General features: G+C 38.9%; 1 protein-coding gene across 5 annotated transcripts in view; it reads left to right on the forward strand.

Moving 5' to 3' along the window:
* The window catches only part of LRRC28 (leucine rich repeat containing 28), a 51,748-nt gene extending 24,834 nt beyond the window's left edge, over positions 1 to 26,914 (forward strand). For 3 of the 5 annotated variants that reach the window (XM_084213777.1, XM_084213778.1, XM_084213780.1), the window contains 5 exons: positions 6,940 to 7,146; positions 13,354 to 13,456; positions 16,877 to 17,052; positions 19,242 to 19,401; positions 22,289 to 26,914. In XM_084213777.1, the coding sequence (XP_084069903.1) occupies positions 6,940 to 7,146; positions 13,354 to 13,456; positions 16,877 to 17,052; positions 19,242 to 19,401; positions 22,289 to 22,361 (719 nt within the window). In that variant the 3' untranslated portion in view covers positions 22,362 to 26,914. Of the gene's footprint in view, positions 1 to 2,426; positions 2,476 to 6,939; positions 7,147 to 13,353; positions 13,457 to 16,876; positions 17,053 to 19,241; positions 19,402 to 22,288 lie in introns of all 5 variants that reach the window. The other 2 variants (XM_084213781.1, XM_084213779.1) reach the window with 2 other exon arrangements.
* Positions 26,915 to 27,171: the final 257 nt, after the last annotated feature.

The following is a 27,171-nucleotide window of genomic DNA, read 5'->3' on the forward strand; positions in this document are numbered from 1 at the left end:
GCATTCAGACAACTGCCAGTTCTGTTAACTGAAGTTTAATTGTGGTGTAAGATGGGGAACCACTGACCTTTAGAAGAATTTGACTTAATGAGACCCTCATACCTGATGTCTATTTTCAGCCATTTTTAGCTGACCTAAAATTACTGTTTAGCAAGGTTGGACTTTATGGAGCCACTTTTCTCACCTTTGCTTGTGAATGATGGCACAAAATAAATAAAGATTGGTACTAAGTTTGCATGTGACATTTAGCAAGGTTGAGGGAAAAAAAGATTCTATTTTGGTATGTTCAGCAGAAGTATGTATTTTTCACTTGGTTTTGGGCTTTGTCTGCTTCTTAAGCGTTTTGGAGGAGAGTCAATGTAGTTTATGGCTGAAGTAGGTGAAACCAAGAATTGGGAACAGCTTTGAGGGGTGTTACATGGCTATGTTCATTCACAAAGACTGTCCTGCCCCAGAAAAATCTTTTCCCCTGTTCTTTACAGGCAGAATATTTATGTGAAATGCAGCCATAAGCATTGCTTTGAAATTAATAGGTTGAAGTTTGATCAGCTGAGATAGAGGTTTTCTTCTTCCATAGAATTTTTATGGGTTTGAACTCTTTGAGCAGCTTATTTAAAAGTGAGTTATTCATAAAACAGTTGTTGCAGTATCACAAGATGTCTTCCAGTACCTCCTTTTTTTTTTTTTCTTCCTTTAATAAACTAAGCAAGTATTAGCCTATATGGGAGAAATATGAGGAAAATCATCTTCAGGTCTGTTAGATGTACAGACCACTTTTCAAGCTCTCTCACCACAATACAGAGAAAGAGCTGCATGCAGCAGTGTCAAAATGTAAATGAGATTCAATTTGCCTGCCTCTTTCATTGTCCTTAAATCAAATGATACCAATTTCAGTTATGGTTAAACTTCCTTGTTTGAAGATGGCACAGGTCTACCTTAAGTGTCAATTTGTGCTAGAAAATTTAATTTTTATAGGCTATGGAATGTGAGCTGCGTGGTAGAACAGTAAATGTAATGTAATATATAATAGGCTATTTAATTTATTTTAACCATCTTAAACTCTATTTAAGTCCTCCTGAGACATCCCAGAGCAGATCTAAAGGAGATCTTCTCCATCAAGCTCTCAGCAATTTAGACTTAACACTTCCTGTCTGTTACAGTTTTCAATTGATAATAGTATCCACTTCAAATTCATGGCATGTATACACTTGGATTTTTTTTTTTCCAGTTGGACAGGTACAAAGTTCTCTTAAATATGGAAGACTTCAAACACTTTTCCTCACTGGTGCATGGTTTTACAGGTCTAATAAGGAAATGCATCTTGTGCTCAGGTTCATGGAAGTTGATTAAAACATTATTTCAAGAGTGAAGTAGGGTGAAGTTGCACTATTGCCCTTTGGGAGGGAGCAAGTGTAGCCAGTCCCTCCCCTCCTTCACTGCTTCAAGCAGAGCCCTGACTTGCAGCAGCTTCTTATCATGATTTTCTTTACATTTTTGTTATGGTTTTCTGTTCTTTTTCTTTCCATTTCTATCCCTTAAGTCTAGAAGTTCTTGCTTTTCCTGCTGTATGACAATTTGGTTCTCTGCCACATTACTACTACTTTAAATACTTGGGTTGACAGCAACCTGAAACCTAATATTTTTTACCCCGGTGCAAAATGAGATATCTAAACAAGGTAGACCCTTGAGGAACACCACCACTAGTAATATTTTCTCCGTCCCAGTAATTTACCATGAGGTGTGATCCTCAGGTGTTACCATCAACTAAGAAATTTCATTAAAGAAAGATAAACCAGTATGACATGATTTACATTTGAGAAGATCTGGGCTGCATTTCTATTCTGCTTTCTATTTATGTTCCAGTCACTGGTTACTCTTGGGTGCTCTTTCCCCTTAGAACAGTTGTTATGAGATGCTGAGGAACACTGAGCTCACATTAACAGGTTCTACATTTCTTCTCCAGCCCTAGGCTGCTATCCCAGAAAATGTCCTATTCATTGAGAACCCTCATGCCCAAATCTGCAATTTTGATATATAACCCTTTTTTTTTTTTTTTTTTTTTCAGTATTCTGGGATGGAATTTTTTTAAGCAGCCTCATTTCATTTTAGTAATGGATGTGGTAATTTGCAGTGCTTTGTCCTTGTTCCCATGAGGTATTCTGTCTCTGTCCTCACACACACCATTATTCTTACAGGAAAAAATGATGCAAAAACCTAATTTAATATTTGGTTTGTCCTCCTAATTTCTACTCCTTGTTGACATCAGTTCTTCATTTCTTGCTCTTAATCTCTTGTTGAGAAACCATTTGTTTGTCTGTGAGTTCCCATTTTCCTGGCCTCCTGGCAGTTTGCATTTAACCTCTGCAGCCTGACCTCTGAAGTGCCAGCTCTCTTTGCTGATCAGTCCCTTTTTCCATTCCTTGTAGGTTCTCTACTTTCCCTTAATATCCTGCTTTGAGGTGCATTCTCATGCAGGTAGGTCTGTAGCCCTTTCCTCTCCCCCTTTTTAACGTTACTGGGATATAAGGACTCAGATTTAAAGTAAACCCTTCCCTCCCGTACACTCAAATCCAACTGTGTATGTGTTTCATATATCTGTGGATGAAATTTTGGTTTATGGCCCATCAGGGAAAGGTGGGATTACTCTTGAAATGTAAAGAAAAACTGTTGGTTATTTTTGGGTCATGCAGCTGGTGAGGCCTGTACCCCCAGAAAAGATTAAGGAAGTTTGAATTGCCTTTGGCAATTATTCTATGTTGTATAGGCTGCTTATTTCCAGATGGGGTTTTTTGTTTGTTTTTTTTTTTTTTTTTTTTTTTTTTTTTTTGTTTCCTTCATGTAAAACCATGGGAATTAATATATTTTTTTCCTTGATGCTAGTTATGTTTATATAAACACAGTCCATTTTGTTAAAAGGTCAATAATTTAGGACATTCCCTGAAATCCTTTCCTGGTTTCCTTATTTTAAAGAAAAATATTAAAGGTATGCTGATGTTTCATTTCTCATTATGTTGGGGGCCAGGTCTGTTTGGCACCTTTTTGTTGAAAACCCTACAAGAGGACAGTTCACTTTTCCATTTTTCCCAGTAGTTGGGAGAGATCTTTTAACAGATGCCAAGGCTGCTTCTTGGAGCTGAGTGATCCCTTCTGACTCTGCATATTATCAAGGGAGAAAAGGATAAAATGAATTCCCCAGTTTTGGAGCACAGCCTGCGGGGGTCTGTGGGGTCTGTGGCACCGCACGGCCCCTCGGAGGCTGGAGGAGAGCGCTGGGTGCGGAGCCTGCGCTGAATTTCTGTGGGGTGGGGGGTGTTGGAGTCCCAGTCTGTCAGCCCCTCCTGTGTGCACATTGGGACCATCTGGGATTGCCCAGCTCCATGTGCTGGCAGCACTCCCTGCAGATGAACACGGATGGAACGCCCGAGTCCACGAACCAGCACGGCAACGTCACGTTTGAGCTCTCTGCCTGCACAAATCTGCGTCCTCCTGAGCTGGGGGGTGGCAGAGCTGCTGAGGAGTTGGGGTTTTTTCTGGCTTCTGGTATCAGAGTGGGGCTCAGTGCTCTGCTGTGTTGATTTTGATAGTGTTAACCCTAGAGCTAATATAAATTTTAAATTACACTTTTATGAATTTCATTTAAATGTAATTGGAACTCCTCAATGTGGTCTAATGGTGATGTATAATTCTTGTCTCTTTCTTACCCTTGGGGGTGCTGGGGGAATCTCTGAAAGTCCCTTTGTCAGCTCTTTTTGTTTGGGAATAGCCATTTTTTTTTCTGGATCTGCTGTAGATTTCCAAAGTTCACCTCTGGTATATCCTAGTGCTTGATGAGCTGACAGCAAAAGAGAGATTTGCAAGTCTTTCACTGTGTTTGTTAGCCAAAGCTTCCTGCAGTATTTATGCTGCAAGACTTTAAAAGCAAGGATAATAGTATTTAGTAACTAAAAGCTTGAAAAACTTATTAATGGACTGTTTATATTTGTGTTATTCCTCTTAATTGTTTCCCTTTGCTTTAATGAGATGAAAACCAATTTAGTGTCATTAGTAAGTGTCTGAGCACGTTCTTCAAACTGAGCTTTGAGCACTATGGTGGGGAGTCTGGGGTTATATCTTTAATATGAGGGTTATATCCTTAATATGATGGCACTTTGTTGTTTAGCTTAGTCTTAAACTTCACTGTGGGTCAGTGGGTGTTTGTGCAACATGTGGCACTAGATGTTGAAAGTAGATGTTTACATCTGGTATGCATTGGGAGATTAAGGTAGAGAGGATGAAGTTTTGGGTATGTGTTTTTTGGATGAAGGATAAAGTGAGAATAGTTTTATTTCCTCTTAGATTTGAAACATATCATTCTAGCAATGCCTTTGAAACTCTGCCAGCTTTGCCAACCGTAACATTTATGGGATTTTGGACCTAAACTGAACTAGAGAACTGTTTTTAGTGGCAGAGAAAAAGGTTAGTGCATGAAAATAGCTGGGCCTATTATTGACTGCATGTGGTCAGTGGTTTGGCTGAATGTAGGTGGCTCTTTTCCTGTCACTGTTTTCAAGCATATGGCTTTGTGACGAATATAAAACTCTTTCGAAATGAGATCTGCTGCAGTTCTTTTTGCACAGTAGTCTTGCGCTATTTAGTAGTGATTATTTTCCTTTTGTCATTTATTTTCAATCCTATAGTAAAAAAAAACCTTTTCAAGTAAAGCTTATTCCTGTTGACATCAAAGCTAAGAGGTTTGAAGAATGTGATCATCTGTGTATAGCAGCTGCTTCTGTCAGTAATATTTCTAAAAGGATGCATAAACTGTGTTGAGTCTTTATTGTAGTTGATGCTGGGATTGTTTGCAGTGGGCAGAAACTCCCTCTAAATGTGCACATGCATTTTGTTTAATGATTACTTGTGTGAAAATCTCTAATACTGAATTACAACTTCCCTTTCTTTGCTTTTCATGTTTCCAGTCTTGAAAGTAATATTTATAGTAGTTTCTCCCAAGGTGAATTTCTTTTCCCCATTGTGTAGAAGACAGCTTGGGTTAACCCAGTGTTTTTCCTTCTTTGTGTGTAGTATACAAGGTGCAACCTCAGAGCTCAGGGAACAGTGAGTTTTCTAGCTCCTGCTGCAGAGAGCTTAAGGGCACAACAGGTTCTGTTTAACTTTAACTTAAACAGTGTTACCCTATTTATATCATTGTAAAAGATCTGGGTGATAGAGCTGTAAATTGTACAGATTGTGGATTGTGTAGATTGTCTGGTGTTTTCAGTGTAGAAGATTCTAGTGAATCTTGTTTTAGCAGCTCTCAGATGCAAGAGCTGGTTTCATTCAGCTGAGAGCAAAGTACATTTGGGTCTGCAAGATGCTGAGAACTGCAGCAAGTTTTAGGGGCACAGAGCAATTCATGAGTTGGTTCCATTGCTGTGAAGTATTTTTAAAACAAAGCAAAACTGTTCTGTAGGTTTGGGGAAAATGTTATGGTTTCCTCCTGTTTGAGGGAAATAATATATAGAATTATCCAGTTTTTAGAGTAACTGTAAAAGAAGAACTAAATAAACAGTGAGGTGACTTGCAGAGCTGCTTAACATATTTTGAGTGTATTTGTCAGTCAGTCCTGCATCCTGTTTCACAGGCCAGACACAAGGAATAACACTGTTGCACAAGTGAGGCTGCTTGTGTGATCATGCCTTACACATTTTTAAGAATTTAGTTTGTTACTTACCTAAAAAAATTATACTATACTATTTGAAACACAAAATCAACTTTTAAATTCTTGAAATAAAAGAAAAAACCAACTTCTAGACACTGTAATTATTGCAAAGGTAGATTAGAACTTTGTGAAATATCTTCCTACAATATAACATAACAATATCAGAGTTTATTAAGAAATTTCTTTTCTAATTTAAACTAGCCCTTCTGAACTGTATCATGAAGACAGAGCTGTTTTTCCCAAGCATGCTGGGTGAAAGACTGTCACTAAGCAAGAAGTGCTATGCATGTGTTTGTAACTCTTCTTGCAAGAGAATTTTAAGTAATCCCTCATTGCATCCTCAATATTTTAAAAAAAACGAAAATTCATTTGAATTTTCCTGAGTTTGGGGTTGTGCAAAACACTCTCAATATCAGCAAGCTTTGTAATGTTATTTTGTTTGCGTTTTGGTTTGCTTGGGTTTTTTTCCCCTTGTTCTGGTTTTGGACTAGGAAAATGCTTGATATTTTGGCAGTAGTAATTGTCACAATTCACGAACGCTCTATGAAAGATCTCATGCTTGAACATGCTGATAAAGTTTCCTAACTGATACTGATATTCTCCATCACCTTCATATTCCAGATCTTTTTGATACATGAAGATGATGGAGATTATCATGATGCCTCAGGTTTTAGCTTTTATATTTTTCACATTCTGTGCTGCTTTAGTGTGCAGTTCTGAGCTTCTTAACAGAGGATGGTGAGCTCTCTGCACAGAGCAGGGAGACAAAATAATTCTTTCTCTAGCTGGGGATGAAGGACAAATGATCCAAATCTCAGGCCCAAGAGCAAAACAAGAAGGATGGAACTTCATAACCTAAAGCTGTAGTTGGGCAATCAACTCCAATATGCTAATGAACTAAAAGTTATGAAAATGTGAGACCCCATGACCAGTCGTGCATTTTGTGACCATTTTGGTTCATCTTGGGTGTAGCCCTGGCTGGGCCTTTGTGCTGCCCAAGGTGGATCCATTGAGGAGATCCTTTTAATAAATCCCTACTTTATTTTTTAACCCCCCCCCACCCAGCCTCTGTTCTAGGGCAGCCTTCACAAGGCCTCAGTCAGTGTCAGTTCTCAAGATGGATTGATAGAACAGTATCTACAGAAAAGCAGCGCCGCTGCTGAACTTTAATTTTAATTGATGTGAGGGGTTTTGTGGTGCTTTTTGTGCCAGTAGTTTTATTTCCCTTGCCTGTTGTGCAGAGGTCGGAGACCTGCGGGAGCTGCAGACTCTGGACATCTCCACCAACCGCCTGATGACGTTACCCGAGAGGCTGCACATGTGCCTTTCCCTGCAGTACCTGACTGCAGACAGGAACCACCTGTGGTCTGTGCCCCGCCACCTGTGCCAGCTGCCCAGCCTCAACGAGCTCTCCATGGCTGGCAACCGCCTGGCGTTCCTGCCCCTCGGTGAGTCCCCGCCTGGGGGGTGGGAGACAGCAAAACAAACTGCCCCCAGACACTAAAAACAAAGCAACAAGTGAGTTTCTTTGGTGGTCCCCGCAGATTCTGTTTATGGAGCTGTCACAGGGATCATATTGTTGGAAAATATGTTAATAAAAAAAATGCAGGTTAAGGTTTCGTGGTTTTTTTTAAAGCTATCAAATTTGCTTTATTTTTAGCTAACCGAGGGGAAAAAGTTTAAATGATGTGCTTAAATATAGTACTGTGTAATCTGAGTTCCACCACTTTGGGTAATGATCTGTTTCTGTTTGCTGGATCTGATGATTTAACTAAGATTCCTCAACTATGGTTTAAAACTTGTTGTGGAGTCCCAGTAACTCCATATAAATTACTTTTCAGCATTAGGAGTGTCAGTACCACATAATCCAGTGCAGGTTTAGTTTGTGCTGTGTACAGGCATCCATCAAAATTTCCACAGCAGTAGCCCAGGGAGGAATTGGTGTGCCTTTTGCTCAACCCTTTGAAAGTTTGGAAGAGTTGAAGCAGGTCAGGAGTGGGAGGTGCAGTCAGTGTGTGGGGGTTTGTTGGGGGCAGTCACTGTGTGTTCCCTTTGGGAAAAGCAAATCCTCCTATCTGAGCTTGTCACTTTTCAGCCTTGCCACAGGCTAATCTCAGCTGAGATGCAGATACACATGCAGAGCTGCCCTGCCATCTGAATAGCCATTAATACTTTTTCTAGAATACAGAGTTTGGTGCTAATTAGGTGCAGATTAAGTTATGATAATCACATTGGAAAGAAGCTGGAAATTGAGATGGCTAAAAATGAGACCATAATTTCTAAATTAATTACCTTGTATAGGTTTAACTTAATCTTTTCAGTACTAGCAGTTCAGTTTTTAAAGAACTTACTGATCTATCTGAATTTTTTATCACCTTAGTTTTTATTACTGGAAAGTAAGTGCAAATAATGTCTCCAGACAAAGTGTTGCAGTTATGTCCCAGCATATGTCATTATATAAATGAGAAAACGAGTTCCAGAATGCATCATCCAGATTCCACAGTACTAAAACAAGCAAATTGCCTTCCCTTATTTTGGCAAATATTTTTAACTCCCATGAGAGAGGAAGTTAAACAATTTTAATTTTGCAAAAATTCAGTAAGATGAGATGTGAAATTTTAAAGGATAAAAAAGTTTTTGCTACTTTTGCACTGCACTAGTAGCTTACCTGTGAGCGAGCCGTGACCTGGATGAGCCATAGATCTGCCAAAGTTTTAAGTTCAAAAGGAGGAAATAAATCTCTAATATAATGACACACCTTCTTTTTTCTTTATTTTTAGACTCAAATTCAAAACATTCAAAAGGAACTTTTAAAATAACGGGAAACATCAAAGACTGTCAATTGACCTTGTTCAGTAGTTCTTAATAGTGACTCACTGGCGAACATTTGGAGATAATTTGCTATCTGTGGATATGAAACTGAATCATAAATCCTAGAGTTCAGAGGAAAAGCAGCACAGTATAAATGTAAATGTTTAATCCTTCCTCTGAAGAATCAGAAGGCTTCAGAGTGGTCAAGATGTGATGAAATAAAGTAGAAGAGAGAGAGCATTGAAAAGCAAAAAGATTAAATCTATCTTCTGTTGCTTGGGAAAATATTTGTCTTGGAGTATTGCTGAAGTTAAGGCATAATTGTAGCATTACTTCTGCTTGCTGCACATGTTGGCTGGTGGGGCTTTTGTGTGTATTCTTACATCCAACTTCACTTTACCAGTTAATGACTGATAAGGATGCTAGATAATGGTGAAAAATACTGCAGAAATACTTTCAAGTGATAGTAAAGCAAATATTGTCAAAACAATTTTTTGCAGTTAGGGAGCTATGTTGAAAAGCAGAGAATTTATTCATCTCCTGACAGAATGGTTGAGGCTTTTTCTTTTTTTATTAGATGCGTCCATGTTAAAAGAAATACACCTGAAACAAATTGCTTAATGTTTTTTAAAGCATTATTTACTTCATTTATTTCATGTGGTGGGTGACATCTACTCTGTCAACCAGGAATCCATTCTGCCTTGTCCAAGTTTGTCCCTCGTAGGTGCCAGCAGAGCCTCTTGTGAAGTGTAGTGGAAATCTGCATTTTTCTCTTCCTGGATTGATGGGTGCAAGGATTATTCCAGCAGCAGCACAGCCCTGCTGGGCAGGGATCAGGAGGTTCTTTGCCCTGTACATTCTTTTAAGTTTGCTGGCACATGTGTCTTGGGAAAAACAGTGTAACGCTGTTAATCAGTTTTAAAATACAGCAAAAATACCTGATCCCACTCCCTGACTTTCAGAACAGGACCATAAACAAACAGATGGGTAAACAATAGTGAATTAGTAATTTGTTTTGCAGAATATACCTAAATCTTGGATATGCCAGCGTTTTGCAAAAATCATTTCTCAGTATTTCAGTTTATACTAAAAGAAATGAGACATCATGGATCTCAGCCTTTGGGTCGTCCTAATAAACTAATTTTTAAGAAAAACTCCAGAAATTCTATGTATAAGTTGAACTGGAAGCTGCATCCTGAACAGTTGTATTATTGTCATGGTAACTTCATGCTGCCTTAGTAAATGGTCTTAGAAATCTGCTGATTGTTGTATATCATTCCACTTACAACATAAATTTTCTTTTGACAGAAAATTAACTTTAAATTTTTAGTATTACTGAGTGCTTCGGTGCCTGAAAACAAATTCCACTGCAAGAAGAAATGTGAATCTGATGACACTGCAAAAATAAAAATCATTTGTGTAATAAAGTACAAATATAATTAAAATAGGCCATAAATTCTCATGTGTACTGGCAGTACAGGGGATGTTATGACAGCAAATATTCAGTATTATATCACTTTATTTGAGGGTTTATGTGCACTTTTTCTTTAGAAAATGGGTCTAGTAATTATCAGTGCACAGTAAACAAAGGTCTTATTCTACCTCAGTATATGCTGCTTTTGTGTCCATGCCCTCACAGTATGGTTAAAAGAGCATCAGTGGAGCCACACAAGGGCTTTTGTTCCATCTTCAGCCATGTGGAATGCATATGCCAGGGCCCTGAGGTTAAAAAAAAAAAGGGAAAAAAAAAAGAGGGAGAAAAAGAAAAAAAAAATAGAATTGGGGTTTGTTCAGGACTCATGGCATTTGGTCATTTCTGGGAGAGAGGTCTTTGATCTGGGAGGCTGGAAGGAGGAAAGTGGAAATGTTTTAGACACAGTACAGTGCTTGCAAAAGCCACATGAAAACCTTCTTTGTAGCTTTAGCCTTTTCAGAGATGGGCAGCTTCCTTATTGCACCGAGTTCTTCAGAAGCATGGTTTTTAGAGAACTTTTAACAATATTTGTTGGCTGATATAAGACATAAAAATTAATGTGGATGGGATACAAAGAGCCTTTCAAAGTGATGCTTTATTAAAATTTAAACTTTATGGATAATGTTTGAAACTGGGAAAAAATCTTTTGGAGTCTAGAAGATGCTTGGTTATTTAATGCAAAGAAACTCTATCAAAGGAACATTTATAGTTACAGGCTATTTGGCTTTGGGAATTGAATTTTTCCTACTGAGATATTTTGTCTAACATCCAAAAATTTGCTTTAATTACCTAGGAAATGCAGTCAACTCAGAACTTAGAATCTAAACATAGCATAAGATAAAGACAGAGGGAAGAGATGAGATGCAGCCTCACTCCCCCCTCTCAGTGCATATGAAAAGAACAGCTTTAGGGCTTTTTTTGACTTGCCTGATTTTCAGCCCATTTGCATACATCTGTGTAGAAACCAGCAAGATGAGCCTCTTTTAAAAATTTTCTGCCATTCTCTAAATTAATAAGTTAAACAGTAGCACATTCAAGCTACCCCAGCAACCCATGGTTTCCTGCTGGTTTTAGTCTAACTGGCTTCTGCAGCACGAGGGAACATTCTCTGAACATTACATGTCCCATCCACCTGCTACCTGCTTTAAATTGTATTGGCTGATTCCTCAGCAGCCTTACAATATTTTATTGTCTTATATTGCTTCTGTGTTGCAGTATTTTTATTCATTGTAGGATAACAATGGGGTTTTGTTTCATCTAAAAATATCCCAGAACTTCACTAAACTATTTTCAGCCCTGCAGTAGTGAGCCCAAATAAATCATCTGGTTGAGGTGATGCTCAGCAGCGTCTCCAGCAGTGCCCATCAGTCAGCAGAGGGATTTGTGCTCCCATCCTGAGGCAGGACACTTGATGGATGCAGCAGATAGTTCTGTGAGCTGGAATGTCTCTGGGACAGGGTCACAGCAGCACGTGATGGTTGAATGTGTCCCTTGATGTCCAGTGACTCTGCTTTGAACAAAGCCCAGATTATGGTCCCTGAAACCCCCACAGACTGTTGCAAAGCAAGGGTCTGTGTTAAAGGGGAAAAAAAACCCCAAAACTCTTTTTTTTTTCTCTGTTAACACTTTTATTTTAGAAAAGGAGTCTCTTGGTTTTCTGTTGGTATCATCACTTGTTCTTTCTATCAAAGATTTGATATTGTGCCACTCCTCAGCATGACCTTTTAAGGATTCTGGTGATCACAGCTGCCATTCAAATGGGTGATAGCTGAAGAGATTCAGTATATTTTCAGATGGACACACATCTAGGGAGGGATCGCTCAAAATATCTGCACTAAGTGTTATTTAGGGCTCTTGTGTACAATAAAACTATTCAGTGATAAAGAAGGGTTTGTATTACCTATTGTTGTAGTAGGGAATGAGATCAGTATTCCAAGTAGAATTTCTGAATAGAAATATAGAAATTGTTTTAATTTTTATTCTGTTCTTGGTCATGATTACAAAGAGGACAGGAGCTGTGCCCATTTCTCCAATTACCCTTATTTCTGCCAGCCAAGGTAACTGATAAAGATGGAAGTCAGAATTAGTCAATATTAGTATTGTCTTGCTGTGGCTGATGCAGCCAAATGCTTGTTTATCTTAGTCTCTCTAAGGTCCTCATGAAAGTTTAACAAGTTGGGAGGCACACAGATTATTTGTGTTTTTCATGATGCAGCTTGTCTGGGTCACAGCTCTCCCATCCTGGGCAGAGGCTTTCAGACTTTGTTCTCCTGGTTTGTGCTTTCCACTAAACAAAGAAATCTTTTCCTACCCCAGTGTCTGAAAGGGTATGGGAGTGCCAGATGAGTTGGGCTGCCCAGCTGATCTTACACATCAGCTTTCTTACTAGTCCTGAACTCTTTCAGACTTTTCTGTTTAGTTCAGTTTGGTCTCTTTTGAGATGTCTCTCATTTGTTTTTCACTTCTTTTAATAGCAGACAGTTTTACCACTCACTAGACCTTGCTAATAAGCAAAATTCTCATTTCTGAGAATTCTTCCAAGAAACCTAAATTTTCCCATTTAATTTTAATTTTCTAAGCAAAATAAAATAGATCCATACTGATATGCTTCTATCCAGGGGTATCTTAATAGATTTCTAGTCCACAAAGGCATTACTTAATCATGCTGTACTTGCTTCTTTTGACTGCTAACCATGAATATTTTAAGAGCAGTAATGCAATCAGCACACCTGCAGAAGTATTGATCATTTATTGCAGCCACAACTTTTGATGTCTAACATTCTGCAGTTTATTGCTTTGTGTTTTCTGAGGCTCTGTAATTCACTGCATCACACAGACTCGTTTCTGAATGACTGCACTTGTATTTGGTTAAGGCTAATGAATCCCAGCAAGGATCTCTCCTTGGAGAAGAGAAGGAGGGGGACAGAGCACATTCTTGTGTCTGTCTTGCCCACTTTCCAAAGATAGAGAAGCTGTGATTTCACTGACATGAGGCCAGTTAATGAAAGCAGGTTTGACCTTATGAACTTGAAGTATGCACGGAGGATTTGAAATCAATTGTCCCTTTGCTTCTTCAAACTGACTTCAGAGTTTGTCAATGTTAAAATTTAATTATTTATAATGGGATTTTCAGGGCTTCTGAAAGGGGGCTTTGTTTTGTTTTAGTTTTTTGAAATGCTTGCTTCTAAACAGCTTTTCAGCTCATCCATAATAAAACCATTGGCTGAAATTTTACAACTGAGAAGTACTAATTTATGTTTGCTTACATTGAGTCTGATTAGCTTATTTATAATTAAAGAGAATTGCTTTGCTTATAATTGTCACTATGTCATCCTTTCTCCCCTTGACTTTTCTTGTTTTCTAAACCCAGATTTAGGTCGTTCTCGAGAGCTCCAGTATGTTTATGTGGATAACAACATTCACCTGAAAGGCCTCCCATCTTATCTGTATAATAAAGTCATTGGTTGCAGTGGGTAGGTATGAATTAATTCAGATGTCTTGTGTGCCTGTCCTTGTAAAACTTCTCCTGTGTGATACAGCTAGTTATTTTTTGTGTGTCTGTGATTGATTCAGAGCTAATGTTACTTGGAGGGGATCTCTGCAGCTCCCTGCTCTGTTTTATTTTTGTAATAAATCTTCTGTGTTAATTGCTGACTTTTGACTATTTTAGTATTAAGGCATAACAGTGAAGTTACTCTGAAAGAATTTGTAATAATAATGTACGGTCTAGAGCTGACTTTAAAAGTTGGCCAAAAGTGTAGGCTTCACAGAGTTTCCAGAACTAAAGAACAAAATAATTTTAATATATTACAGCATCTCTTTGTTTCTAAGTGCTCACATTTCTGTAAGTTGTTGGTCATATCTTGTAAAGTTATGTGCAGCTCCTTCACTCTTTTTACATCCCAGTATCAGCTTCTTGTAGGTCTTGGTACCTACTAACTAAAGTGACTTTTTTTAGGAGTTACGGATTGACAGGTTTATTTTTACATGTGGATTTTAAAAATATCCTGGGCTGTCTCATGTTTGTGGTTAGAATGCAAGAAAAAAAGTGGTCTGTGTAGGACACAGGCTTAATTCTTTCTGCCCTGACACTGGCATAAATTAGGATCAGCACCCCTGATGAATGGAGCCTTACTGGTGTAAAACTGATCAGAAGAGGATTGTCCCCATTACCATCTAATTATAAATTTCTGGTATGCTCACTCTCAGCAGATCTCGCATTAAATATAAATTCCCTCTCTACAGCCTGCACTCTGCTGCAATATGGGAGATGCTGAGTCTTGGCATTTTAAGGTTTTTCTAATATTCCCATGTCAGCTGCTTGGTGATATTTAAATACTTGCAGTTGGATTACAGTTCTGCTGAACTGTGTGACTTGCAAGCTTTTACTAATTTTGTTTTTCAGGAAGGAGAAATTCTAGCCTTTTTTCTTTCAGAACTGATTGTAAATTGTTAGACAGACATTAAATTGACCTTAAATTTAACAGAATTGTATTGATTGTGGCCAAAAATAGTAATGATAATGCAGGAGGTGGTCCAACTGTCCTGCCTATTTCAGGTGGTTTTATACAACAACCATGTCTTTTTTAAAGTTTTAAGTTTTCATTTTATACTCAGTGAAAAGAATTTTATCTTTGCACTGACCTTTGTGAAGATCCTACCAGTTCTTTTTGCTGTTCTTACATGTACTCTGCTGGTGAGACCACCTGCTACTGTTTCTGATATTATATTATAAATCTAGTACAGAATTATAGAATCTAGTCTTAAAAATCTGTTATAGAAGAGACGAAAGGAGTTGCAAGTGTTGGAATGAAATTGATTCTTGTAATGCCTCTGTGGAATGAAAAGTGATTTTTTCCTTAATAATGAATAGTAAAAAGAGATAATTTCTAGTAAGAAAAATGTTTGTATTTGCACACCAAACAGATCCTTGTCTTTGTTGTGAAACTGTCTTGAAACATTACAAATTATTTTTAAGAAAAAATTCCAGTATGAGAAGAGCACATATATATTGTTAAGAAACCAAAGGTTTTATTTGATAATGTGCTAAGAGACTTTAAAATTGTGTAATAATGGTCATGTGAAGAATTTCTGTGTTCTTTCCAAGAAAGCATTAGTAACCAGGCTAAGGTTTTCATGGGTCAGGCAAGAGTTGAAGATCCAGGCTTTAGTGCTCTGTCTGGCCCTCCACTGGAGAATAAAATCTGACAAGCTGCTGTTACTGACATAAAGCTTGATTTCTGAAAATAGAATATAAATTGCCTTGTGTAAGTATTGAATCTCTGTCTGGGCATCCTGCAGTCAGACTGACTGAAAAAAGTCTTTTATATGAGAGGTGATGATCTCAGCATTCAAAATAAATTTTGATCTTATTTTTTGCGGATTGGATTTCATAGTCCCCGGTTAGGGATTTGTCAGTCTTGCTGAAGGCAGCCAATAGGTGGTCTCAGCTTTTTTTTCCCCTCACTTATTTATCCACCAGGCTTCTTCTGCAGCTCCTATTTTCCCCCAGCTGTTCAGACCATTCTCTATTCCAATTTTTAACCTCCATGGATTTTGTGTGTTGCATTAATAGCCTCACCCTTTACCATGAAGTAGACCAAATGTCCCAGCTGTGAACTGCAGAGGCTCTAGTGAGTTCAGGGTTTGTTCCTTAGTGAGGTTGGTATGGGATTATTCAGCTTGAAAATACAACATTATAGATTTATTTATTGTGATATGTTACTCATTGGAAATGGATTGTTGGAATGCTGGATCTCTGAATTCCCACTTATATTTTAACCTCACTAATGGGAAAGTATTAAATATTTAGCAAGAGGTTTATTGACTTGCTTGTTGTTTGATGCTGCTCTTTTTTGGTTGTTTCTCTGGGCTGTTTTTCCTTTAATCAGAAGAGATGAGATTCTTTGTTGTCAGGGAAGTACTATGAGACTTCTTTCACATCTGATAAGGTTGAGAGTGGTTACCTCCGTTTTAGGTCTAATATCTGGGAAGGCTGACAAATTTGTGTTTCTGTTCCATTTGTTAGGACTGGCCCTAACAAGTTGCTCTTGGCTTCAAATTTCAGTTGTCATAAACAATTCCAATTCCCCTGTTGACTTCCCCAACCTCTTAGTAGAATTTTCCTATGCGTGTCTCTCTGGTATGATCGCTTGCAACAGGGATCACGTAAAGAGTTATTATTTTTACTACAAGCTAAGTTTCTCTCTCTGGATCCAAATAACTTTCCCTTTCCATATATGATTTGGGAAGGGCAAGGCTATTAGACTTATTAGGATATCTTCCCACTACAGCATGGCTGTTGTTTTTATTTTTCCTTTATCTGCCTACCCAATGCCCTCAAAGGGAACTCTGTGGATGGGGAAAGGTGTAGTACAGAATCACCCAGTGGCACATAAAATACATTTTTTAGAGGGGCTGGAGTTTACCTCATGTGTTATGGTTGAGAAGTCCACGATTGTTTTCAGCTGGTTGATCCAAGACACAGGAAGCAAACTGTTGGGTAGGAAACTGCTTCCTTCAGTGAAGGATTGACAAACGAGAGGCTAAAAGAGATTGTCACGTGGCAAAGTAATGGGCACGTAGCATACATGGTTCACCCCCTTGGGTGTGTTCTCATTTCTTTATGTTGTTTGATGAGTAATTCCTCCAAATGTCCCATGTCTAGCACATCACAGAAGGTGGGAATCTGTAGAAACATAGAATCATAGAGTAGAGAAGGGACCTTTAAAGGTCAAGCCCACCATGCACTGCTCTCTGCAAGGAATCCTTGAGGGGTGCTGCACTGGAGAGCAGAATCAGACTTCCTTTGGGTTGGTCATCTGGGTTTCCCTGTAAAGTTACTTTTATTATTTTTTTTCTAACCACTTTCTAAATGTCTTGTGTCCTTCTAGTTGTGGTTCTCCAATTCAAGTTTCAGAGGTGAAACTGCTCTCTTTTTCATCAGGCCAGTTAACTGTGTTCCTGCCAGCAGAGGTGAAATCTATAGGGACAGAAACAGATCATGTCCTGCCTTTGCAAGAACTGGCCATGAGGACCCTCTATAACACCTACTACAGGTTTTTGAAAGGTATGAAATTTTCTGCTTTCTTCATATTACAGAAAGAGTGAAAGTGTTTTCTGGCAGTGATAGGAACATTTTTAACAGTTCTTCAAAGGCTTGGGCAAGGATTTGTATTTTAAAAGATTTATTTAATCAAATTATGTTTGAAATCCTGCATTAGAACAAAAATGTCCAATATCAAAAACCAGAGTTCCAAAGACTATTTCTGAGGTCAAGTGGTACTTAGAAATGGTTTCTTACTTGAAGCCTGTATGAAGGAGGACACTTTTTTTTGCAGGAGAAACTCTTTAATGGAAATAGGAGATGAGAAATACAGTTCCTGAGGCAAGATCAGATGCATCAGCCAACAATGCAGCTCCTTGCCAGGCAGCACACTCCTAAACTGGCAGACTTGTTATACATAAGGCAGAAGAAATGCGAGCAGCCCTCGGCCATTTCAGCACTGCGTGGCAGCTGAGCTGCTTTAGTTCTGCCCCAATTCAGGCTCTCTGCTCTAAAGTGGCCCTTGGCTCATCTGGTTCTGCATCATGCAATCACATGAGTTAGCAATATCTGATGATAACCTGCAGATCCTCTCAGATCTGGATGTGTTGTGACTCCCCACTGTTGATGCTATCTTGGGAATTCTCAGCTTTAAAGGTCAAAGGAGAAAGCGGAAGAGTGGAGAGCTCCAGTGGGAAGATTAGAGAGGTTATGGAAAGGGTCTCTTTGTACCCTGGCCACTGGAGTAAATCCTCACTGCTTTGCCAGGAGAGGTGTACAAGGAGGTCTGCCTTTTCTCACCCACTTGTGACTTGCGCAGTCATTTCTGGAATCCAGCTGTGTGGATGTGGCTCCTGAAGATGCCAGTGAACTTTGGTGTGGGAATGGGAAGGTGATACTGCAAAATCAGTTCAAGGACTGGTTTGTAAACGGTTTTATACAAGGCTGTGAGGATTACACCTATTTTCAGCCAAGATGCAGAACCTGAAAAAGATGGATTTATATATCCATATACACCCACCCATAGCTATGTCCTGTTCTGAGTGGCCTTATTAAAGACTGTGGGCATTAGCACTGCAACAGCCCAGTTTCTGTGAGCAGGACCAGGGCCTGTGTCAGACAGGTGTTTGATAATGCTGTGCTAGGGAAGCAGGTGGCACATATGATTAAAGTAGCAGATTTCATCTGTCACTGCCTAAATTTGCAGTTTCAAGAGTGCTGTTAAATACTTGGCGGCTGCTGGGGAAGTGACAGAAGTGACTGGACTACTTTTCCTCAGTCTTTGCTTGGCTGCAGAGTGTGACCTTTTCTTTCTGACGCAAATGTCCTGCTCGTCCCCTCCTTTGGGCTCTTGTGGTACATTGTGTCTGGGGTTCAGCCTTGCAGTGGTGGAAAGCTGAAACCGGTGTGATACCATAAAACTGATTTATCAGGTACTGCATCTTGTCCTGATTACTCAGCACCTTAACTCACCTGTCTTGGCTGTCTCTCAGTTTCTAGATGGAGATTAGCATGTGGGGTTTAATTTATAAAACACTGTGTGGTTTGGGCCAGGCCTGGGAAAGTGATGGCTCTTTCCCAGGAAATGACCCTGGAGTCCCTTTTGGTGAAAATGATGGCATCCTGTAGGCTGTGGGGGAACACTTAACAGATGAGGAATGTATCGATCCTTTTAGAGTGGTCTCTTTGCTTGGGCCTGTGAGAATTACTCTGGGCTGGATTGAATTTCAAGTAATTCCAAATACTGCAAATCTCTTTTTGCTGATGGTGGAGTTTGGACTTTGTAGTGAGGTTAGCTATCCTGCTGGATTGGTTGCTGAAATATTTTAATAAAATACTACTGATGTCCTTTTCATAATGTTGTATTTGTTATTAGTTACTAAACATCGGTCTAAATCATCTCTGGGTCTAAAAATCCTTCATGATCTTTTAATCCTGTCTAATATTTGCTCAAGCTATAATATTTTCACCTGGGTATTTTAGCCCAGTTAAACTTATGCCCACAGATGCTAAACTTGTACATTTAACTTCAACTTTTTGAATTTAGACATGGAAAGTACTATGTGTCTCACTTTAATTGTGGTAATTTGTATTACCTCGTTGTTTTGACAAAAGAATGTGAGGCAGCTGTTTTCTGAATTGTTCATGCTTGTGTTTGCCTTTATCATGCAATCCTTTTATTATAAATATTTTTTGTTTCTTTTCTTCTCTAGATTTAAACTTTCTGACTCCAATCTCACTACCCAAAAGCCTCCTGGAATTGCTGCACTGTCCCTTGGGACACTGCCACCGCTGCAGCCAGCCTATGTTTACCATTGTCTACCCAAAGCTCTTTCCCTTGAGGGAAACTCCAATGGCAGGATTGCATCAAGGGTAATTATACAGGAAATTACACTGGGGTTTCATTTAGGAAGAAAAACACCTTATGGAACAAAGCATATTCTTAAGGATTTTTTTTTTTAACTTAGCATTTCAGATCCGAAGTCCCTAGCCTGTGATTGCATGTATACGTTGACAAATATTTTATTCATCAGTCAACTAAAATATTTCTGTTAGACTGTTAAAAGGGTCTTCAGATATGCTTGTCTCAGCCTGGTGTAAGACAGGAAGGGGTTTGAATAGGATGGGATTGAGCTGTTTGTGCAGCACATGCCTGGCACTTCTGTGCCCTGGGAAGGAAGTGGTGCCTAACACCAGTAACTGCCCTGATGGTCTCAACCCTGACTTCAGATTGCCACCAGCAAACAAAAAGTGCTGCAGGATCAAGATGGAAAAAAGCTCTAAAGCTGGAGCTTAATTAAAATGTTCTGCAGTAAAATACTCTTGCTTTAATTTCCACACTAATTAACTTGAGATATGCTGTGGAATCATTCTGCATAGGAACATACATTTTGTAGCAATACATTTTTTTAATAATACTTCAGTTTTATGGTTGTAACAGTTGTGAAAGTGTCTGCAGGATTCACAAGTCAAGTGCACAAGCCCACACAGACCTGCCAACCTTCTGGACAGTACAGTCATAGAACTCAAAGTGGGGATATGATTCAGGGAATGTTGCCTCTGTGTAGATAAAGATATAAAATACCTTTAAGGTGAGCCCTGATTGCTTTGCAGTGATTCTTTCCCTAATCCTTATTAGTCTGAGTGGATACTGTAGCCTCCCATGAGCCATAATATCAATGAATCCAGTTTCTGCAATGGAAAAGCATCATCTGAGGAATTTCAGCTTGTACTATTTGAAAGGTAATAAAGGGGGTTTAAAGCTAAGTCACTTGGAGTTAAACAAGCAAAGGTGATGTTAGATTCTTGTTAGAGAATTCAAGTCAAGCCATTAATTACAAAGCATATACCTAAAGGTGGTTGGCAGAAAAGAAAGGTGCTCTAAAAAGGAATGTTTTTGAGATTTCTTCCTGGTGTCTGTATAATGCAGGAACACCACTTAGTTCATGGTCTGCAGAAATCCATGGACTTGATAGCGGATTTGATCTTCCATAAAAAGAAACTGCTTTTCAATAAGAAGATCATCAATAAAAGAAAAGAGGCTAATGGGTGGTTCAGGTTGATGGTACCTGTTTTACACAGCTGTATCACAGCCTGTTTTGCTGTGAGTTTGTAACATGAGAAGCATCTGATTTGTAAGCAATTCAGCTTTATGAAATGAAACAACTTAGGTATGCCAAATCTGGGCAGCAGCCAGAGGGCTGCATAAATGCTATTTTGGAAAAGCCATCTTTCTTAGAAAGATCTGTTTGCAGAGATTGCACACTTCAATTTGCCACTCTGTTACACTTCAGTCATATGTCGAAATTCAGTGGATTTCATGTTGGGTGAAATAATTAACTTCCATATTACAGTCATAATACTCTTAGTCATGTTATAATCATGCTATAAAGAATCTCTTTCAAACATTCAAGAGTATCATTTTCTGAGATAATGATGGAAAACTACTGGCTAGTCACTAAATCCATCTATTATCCTGAATAATTCAACAATGTGAGAGTTTGGACTACTTTGTAATTAATTGCTAAGCATTGCTCATTGTAGAAGATACAGTTACAAGATGATAGACATTATCAGTAGACACCTTTAGGAATTATAAAAGTTAAGACTCCACAAAAACATACTTTAGAGCTGTTTTGTAAGAACACTATATTAATATTTAAAAATGTAATAATTAAAAATAATGTATTTCTACATGGTTTTCACATGTTTCAAAAATAGTTATCATTCCTTCCCTTACACAAGAATGTACTGTGTTCTGCAAAATGCCTTTAATGAATCCAGTCTTAAGTAGCTGACATTTGATGTGAATCCACAGAAAATGAGATCTAAACAGGGCAGCCTGTCATCTTTATCTCTGTAGCTTGTGCACTTGACGTGGTAAGATTATGTGGAATTGTGGAGGTGTGATAGCTGGTTTAGAAAGATGTGAAGGACAGGGTTTCTGTTCTAAAGAGCTTAAAGTGACCATGAAAACACACAGGGTAGGATCCTGGGCATTTGAACAGCCCTGATTAGCACATGCCACATCCATGCCAGTAACTCCTGCCTGGATTTCCGTATCACATTCTGTATCCTATAGAGGGAAGGAGAGTTACGTGTTGAACTGGATTTCTGTGTCTGAAGAAGCACAGATGCCATGAGCACTGGGTAAAGTGTGATTTCTGGGTTAGTGAAAAACAGATCTGAACATTTTGAAGGCAGATATCTCAGTCCCTGCCAGGCTGGAGCAGGAGCAGGGTCACTGTGAGGCTCGGATCACACTTGCACAGTGCCATCCCTGCTGCACTGCATGGCACGGTGTGACAGCACTGCCTGTCACTCATCCTTTCTGAAGATCTGCTTGTTCACTCTGCTAACCAGGGAGGACACTGGCCTTCAGTCATGTCATGCCTACAAGCAGTAATTTAAGAAACACACGAGCAGGGCCGAGGCTGCCCAGCTATTTTCCTGTCAGCTGCTAAACCTGCTGGCTGTGACACTCAGGCACACCCTGCTCAGAGAGAAAAACCACACACTGCTGCTCTAAACCCAGTGCATAAGAAACCAGGAAGGTTTTGAGAACTCCTGCAGTGTTTCCCTGCCTTGGTGTCAGGCACTCAGAGACAGCAAATGAACCTCTGCTTTTTCTGGGCTGTGGAGATGGGCTAATCCTGTATTTTACAAACCAGCACGTTGTCTGTGTGGAATGGAGCCAGGAGCTTTAATCTTTACTGACAACTGTTCTCCCCCTCCCCTTTTTTTTTTTTTTTTCTTCTAGGAGGACAACTGTTAGTTTTGTGGCATACTGCTGCTCCACCCAGTGTCTGCAGACTTTTGACCTACTGAGTTGATAAACATTTCAGCCTCCTCAGGAGTGGTGCCAGTGTAAAGCTGCGTTCGATGCTGTGTCCCCGTGGTACTGGAATACCGTGTGTGCTTGTGCCAAAGCAGCAGAAGTGCCCAGTCAGGAACACTCTGAGGCACTTAAATCCTGCCCTATCAAATCTGGATGAACTACAGGAACTTTTCAGAAGTGTAAATACCGAGCTTTTAAAAGTATTAATTTCTTTCTCCTCCAAGGCAGCACACAAACCAAACACATTCACAGGCTCTGACTTCAGGATTTCCAGTATTTTTCAAATGTGCCTGATTTCAGGTTGACCCATTGCATCATTTGAGGCAGTTGCATTCCTCTAACTGGAAAAAGAAAAGTTCAGTTATGGCAAACAAATTTTCACTTATTCATCCCTGTCCTCTTCCTCTGTACAGCTGCAATCAGGTGTATTGCTGTAAGCCTGCAGAAACCTTTGGTGCATCCCAGTGACTTTTCCATACAATTCAGCCTTACTTTTTCCCTCTCATCTTAATGTTTACTGCAGCAGAGTTATCCCAGTTGTATACCAAGTCTTTGACAGTTCTCTGTGGTATTTAAATCCACATGCTAAAAGCAGATCTTTCTTTCTAGTATCATTAAATACCACAGTGATTTAATGGGAGTAACTAGGATATATGTCTGGAGACTGAAGATCCTGTTTCAGTGAAGGCTGGTTCTGATGCCTACACTAAGGGCTCTTGCTCCAGCATGTTTGAGGGTGTGTTGTCTTTATTTTCATTGCTTTATTTTTAGAAATAGTTCTCCTTTTGTTCCATGGAATTCTTCAGGAAGAAGACAACTTTAAGTATCAATTTCCCTTGGAAAAAATCCAACTAGTAATATGATAGTAAACCTTTATATTTATTGTATTTTTACAGTTGCAGGCTATAGATCTGCAAAGAGCTGGTCTTGGTCTTTTTCTAGATTCAGCATTTGGCTGATTTGTCCAAGTGTGTCAGTGGATTGTGTGCCTTGGAGAAGGCTGGAAGTCCAGGAGCAGGTGTGTATCTCCATGCACAGGTATATTTGCACACATGGATACCTGCAAAGGAGGGCTGGGACATTTGTTTTTATACATTCATGGGAGAATTGGTGCAAATTGCCACTCACTGTCATATTTGTGGGAATCTCTTTTTGTTACATCTTGTTTATTTTAAATAAAGAACAAAGGATGGAAAAAAGGCCCAAAATGCCTACGTGACTAAACATTTTGATTTTATACTAAAACAGTTTATACATGATCAGCCCCTTTTGATTTGTTTTTGAATATATAATATTTTTTTAAATATAATTTGTTCTTTTTTTTTACTTTCTATCTTTTAGGTATAAACCACTTGTTGATTTAGCACAGTGTGCTGCTCTGTGCAGTAGGTAGTTACAAGCTGAAATAGATATGAATGAAACAGTTTGTTATAAAAATGGCAAGATAAAGAGACTTATTTGGTAGTGTATTAGCATATGTTGTGGTGAGGTGTGCGTACTTTGAAGGCAGGAGGCATTAATATGTTTTCCTGTTGCCAAAGAAGCATTTGTTCCCTCTGCAGGCTTCCTGGCATCTCTTCAATAAATAGAGTATCTTAAGAGTCTTAAAGAGTACCAAAAAGGCAGTTTTGAGGGTGGAATTTTTAGGTTGTGCATGTAACTTGTAAAAATCTTTCCTGGTTTTATTGGGTTGGTTTTAGAGAGTTGAATTAGCATTAAGAAATGTAGAACTTAATCATTCAGGAATGCAAGTATCATCTACTGCTTAAGAATTGTGAAACTTTCTAAAATAAATCCCATTTATTAAATCTGCTTTGCAGTAGGGGAAAGAGCCATGTCCAAGCAGCCTTGGTGCTTTTGGATTTCTGTCTGTGTAGTTTCCCAGGTTTGTTTCCATGTTGGAATCCCAGCAGGCCCAGCCACCCCACAGGGTTCACTGCTGAGGCAGCAAAATCCACCTTCAGTTTTCTCCTTTTCCTTCAGTACCTCAGAGCTGAGATGTAAATTGCCCATGTACAATTATATCTGTATCAGAATGTGCAAGTGTAGGACAGAATCCACTTTTGTAAAAGCAGATGATAAAAGCTATGGTAGTGTTTCAGATAATAATTTTTATATGATACTCTGATGAGGATTTTTCAGTATTAATTTTTACTGTGGCTTCCTCTGTCTTTGAAGGCAATGTTTTCTTGGAAGTTTTTGTCCTCTTTTTATAGCAAGTTGTAGACTTGAAATCACAGTTTATATCTGAATGCAGTCTGTAAATACTATTTTGGAGTTAAATTTGGCTGTGATTACCTAAAAGACATCAGCATTTGTTTTAATAGGAGTCAAGAAGAGTGAAGCTTGATTTTATTATTATAACTATTTATTTATTTTTTTTCTTCTTCCCATAATCTAATTATTTCTTATTGAGTCTGCATCAGTCTCTTTATTATTGTCTCCAAGTGCAGTTCAGAAGAAATTTAGCCTGTTCTATAAGCAGGATGAATCTTAACTAACACTTGAATAGATGATATTTCAAGAATGGAGTGTTCAATAAATAAATGACTTAAACATGCAATTGAAGCTGAAATGTCATACCCTATTTTTATAAAACAAAGAAGGGGAAAGCCAATATATAGACTGAGAATGCAGCTTAAATTCATGTTTGATGTTTTGGGGTTTTTTTAATATGAACAGTGTTTGTATTCATCTGTATCTTTGGGTGATATTCTTCTAGATTAAAATAACTCCATTCTCACTTGTCCAAATTTTTCTAAAGTTGTTCTGCTGTAAGAGTATTTCATAACCAGCAAGCATGAGAGCCAGCTATGCAAATTGCAGAGATGGATTTTGTTGCTGATTGAACTGTGCATCACTGGTTTTTCAAGATGCCACAGTGCTTGGACTTCTCTTTAGTTGGGTTGTTTCTGGGTAATTTTTGATTCTTGCTCTGGTTTGTCAGGTTAGTTCCCGCCTAGGTAATTTTTTCTGTGTACTGCAAAACATCAGGTGCTAGATGTTGAAAAAAATGACCATCTAAAAAGGTTTTTTGTTGTTAACAGGAGATCTTAATTCTTCACTTAGGGTGGAAGCAGGAAAAGTTTTTTAGGTTTTTTTTCTCAAGGCATTACAAAGAGAAAGGTGCAGGAGAGGGATGAGATAAAATAAGTCTTTAACTCATTGATACTGCTATAAAATTTTTCTAAGTAAAGATTAACTCCAATTATAATTAGGGATCACAGCCATAACTTTTGTTTCAGTTGTGATAATAGGCACCATGTTAATAAAATTCCAACCCTATATAGAGGTAGCTTTTTGTTCTGCCATGAAGGAAATGGAGGCATCTCTGGCTTTGTTTAAAAATCCTTTTGAGTGCTTTTGCCATGGACACTGTTACATTTGAAGCACTGTTCCTGGGAACCTTCTTCAGCGTCTCTCAGAGGATCAGAAATGCCCTTTCCTGTACAAAGAGCAAGGTCTAATATAAAGAAATGTGTATTTTTCTGTTTTGATGCTTCTCCTGGGCTCTTACCACGGTTCATTACAAACCTTCTATTTACTTGGTTGTGGTGAGGTTGAGATGTTGCTCTGAGCAGAGCGCTGCTGTTTATTGCCAAGTTGGCTTCAATTCCTGCAGATTGAATTCTGCTGAATCCCTTTTTCTGGCATTGAGGGGAGCACAGGACTGTTCTAACACCCGTGTGGGAGCAGCGTGTCAGGTTCTACTGACATCACAGCCCAGCTGAAGACTGCAGAGTGACAAACCTGTCACTAGGGAGGACAACTGGCTTTTGAAGGCCACTTTGGCCCACCAGAGTACCACTGATAACAGAAGAACTTTTGCCCTGATGTCAGTGGACGATGGGTTGAGTTCTAGTTGATGAGAGGGAGGAATGTGTGTTGCCATCTTTGTATTTCTTGCAAAAACTGGGACTACACCAGAATCCGTGGCTGCTGCTCTGTCTGCAGCTGCATTTCCATAATTCCAAGATGTAATATCTTTGCCTCTTACCTCCCTCTTAATGCTACTCATGTTGTTGCAAAATGTTATAGTTAACTTGTGATGGAAGAGGCTGAATAAATTGAATCCAGAGTTTTTATTACTTTTTTGTATTGCAGACCTATTTTGTAGGAGTCCGAAGGTCTGGTGGAAAGAAATGGCAATGTTCATGTGAAGTCTTCATTGCTTTTGCTTTCATGTGCCCTTTTTTGGATTATTACTTGAACTCTGTTTGCAACTGAGTTCATTCTGTGTCTGTGGAAAGCACATGTGCATTGCTTTCTTGCTCTGTATTAACCAAATGTCACTTAGTGTGAAGGTGAGCTTGCTAGATGGTTTATTTAAAGTTAGTGGTGCGAATTATTGTATGTACTTGTTAATAAACTATATTTTTGGATAGAATTACCATTCATTAAAATTAACTAAATTCTTGCTCCTGGGACTATTAAGCTATGTTAGAATGTAGCATTTAATTTACATTTCAGTTCATTTGCATGGTAATTAGCTAATAAGTCTCTTGTCCCAAGGCTGAAGAGGTGGGGTGAAGACACTCCCAAGCCCAAAACACCACTTCAATTCATTTAATCCCTTTGTCTCAGACAATGTACTTCATCAGATCTTGCATAATAGGAACAAAACCCATATGGAAACGTTACTTCAGACCCTTCCACGGATTGATCAAAAGGAAAATAAGTTTCTGTAGGGCTGTACTGCCACCCTGATAGTCCAGAGATGAGGCTATGGTTCATGGATTCCTTACTAAGCAGCATTCAGCAGCTTTTTTTCCTCATTTAACAGATATCATGGGAACAAGGCTGCC

The sequence above is a fragment of the Fringilla coelebs genome (assembly GCF_963513975.1).
Source record: "Fringilla coelebs genome assembly, chromosome: 12".
Lineage (NCBI taxonomy): Eukaryota > Metazoa > Chordata > Aves > Passeriformes > Fringillidae > Fringilla > Fringilla coelebs.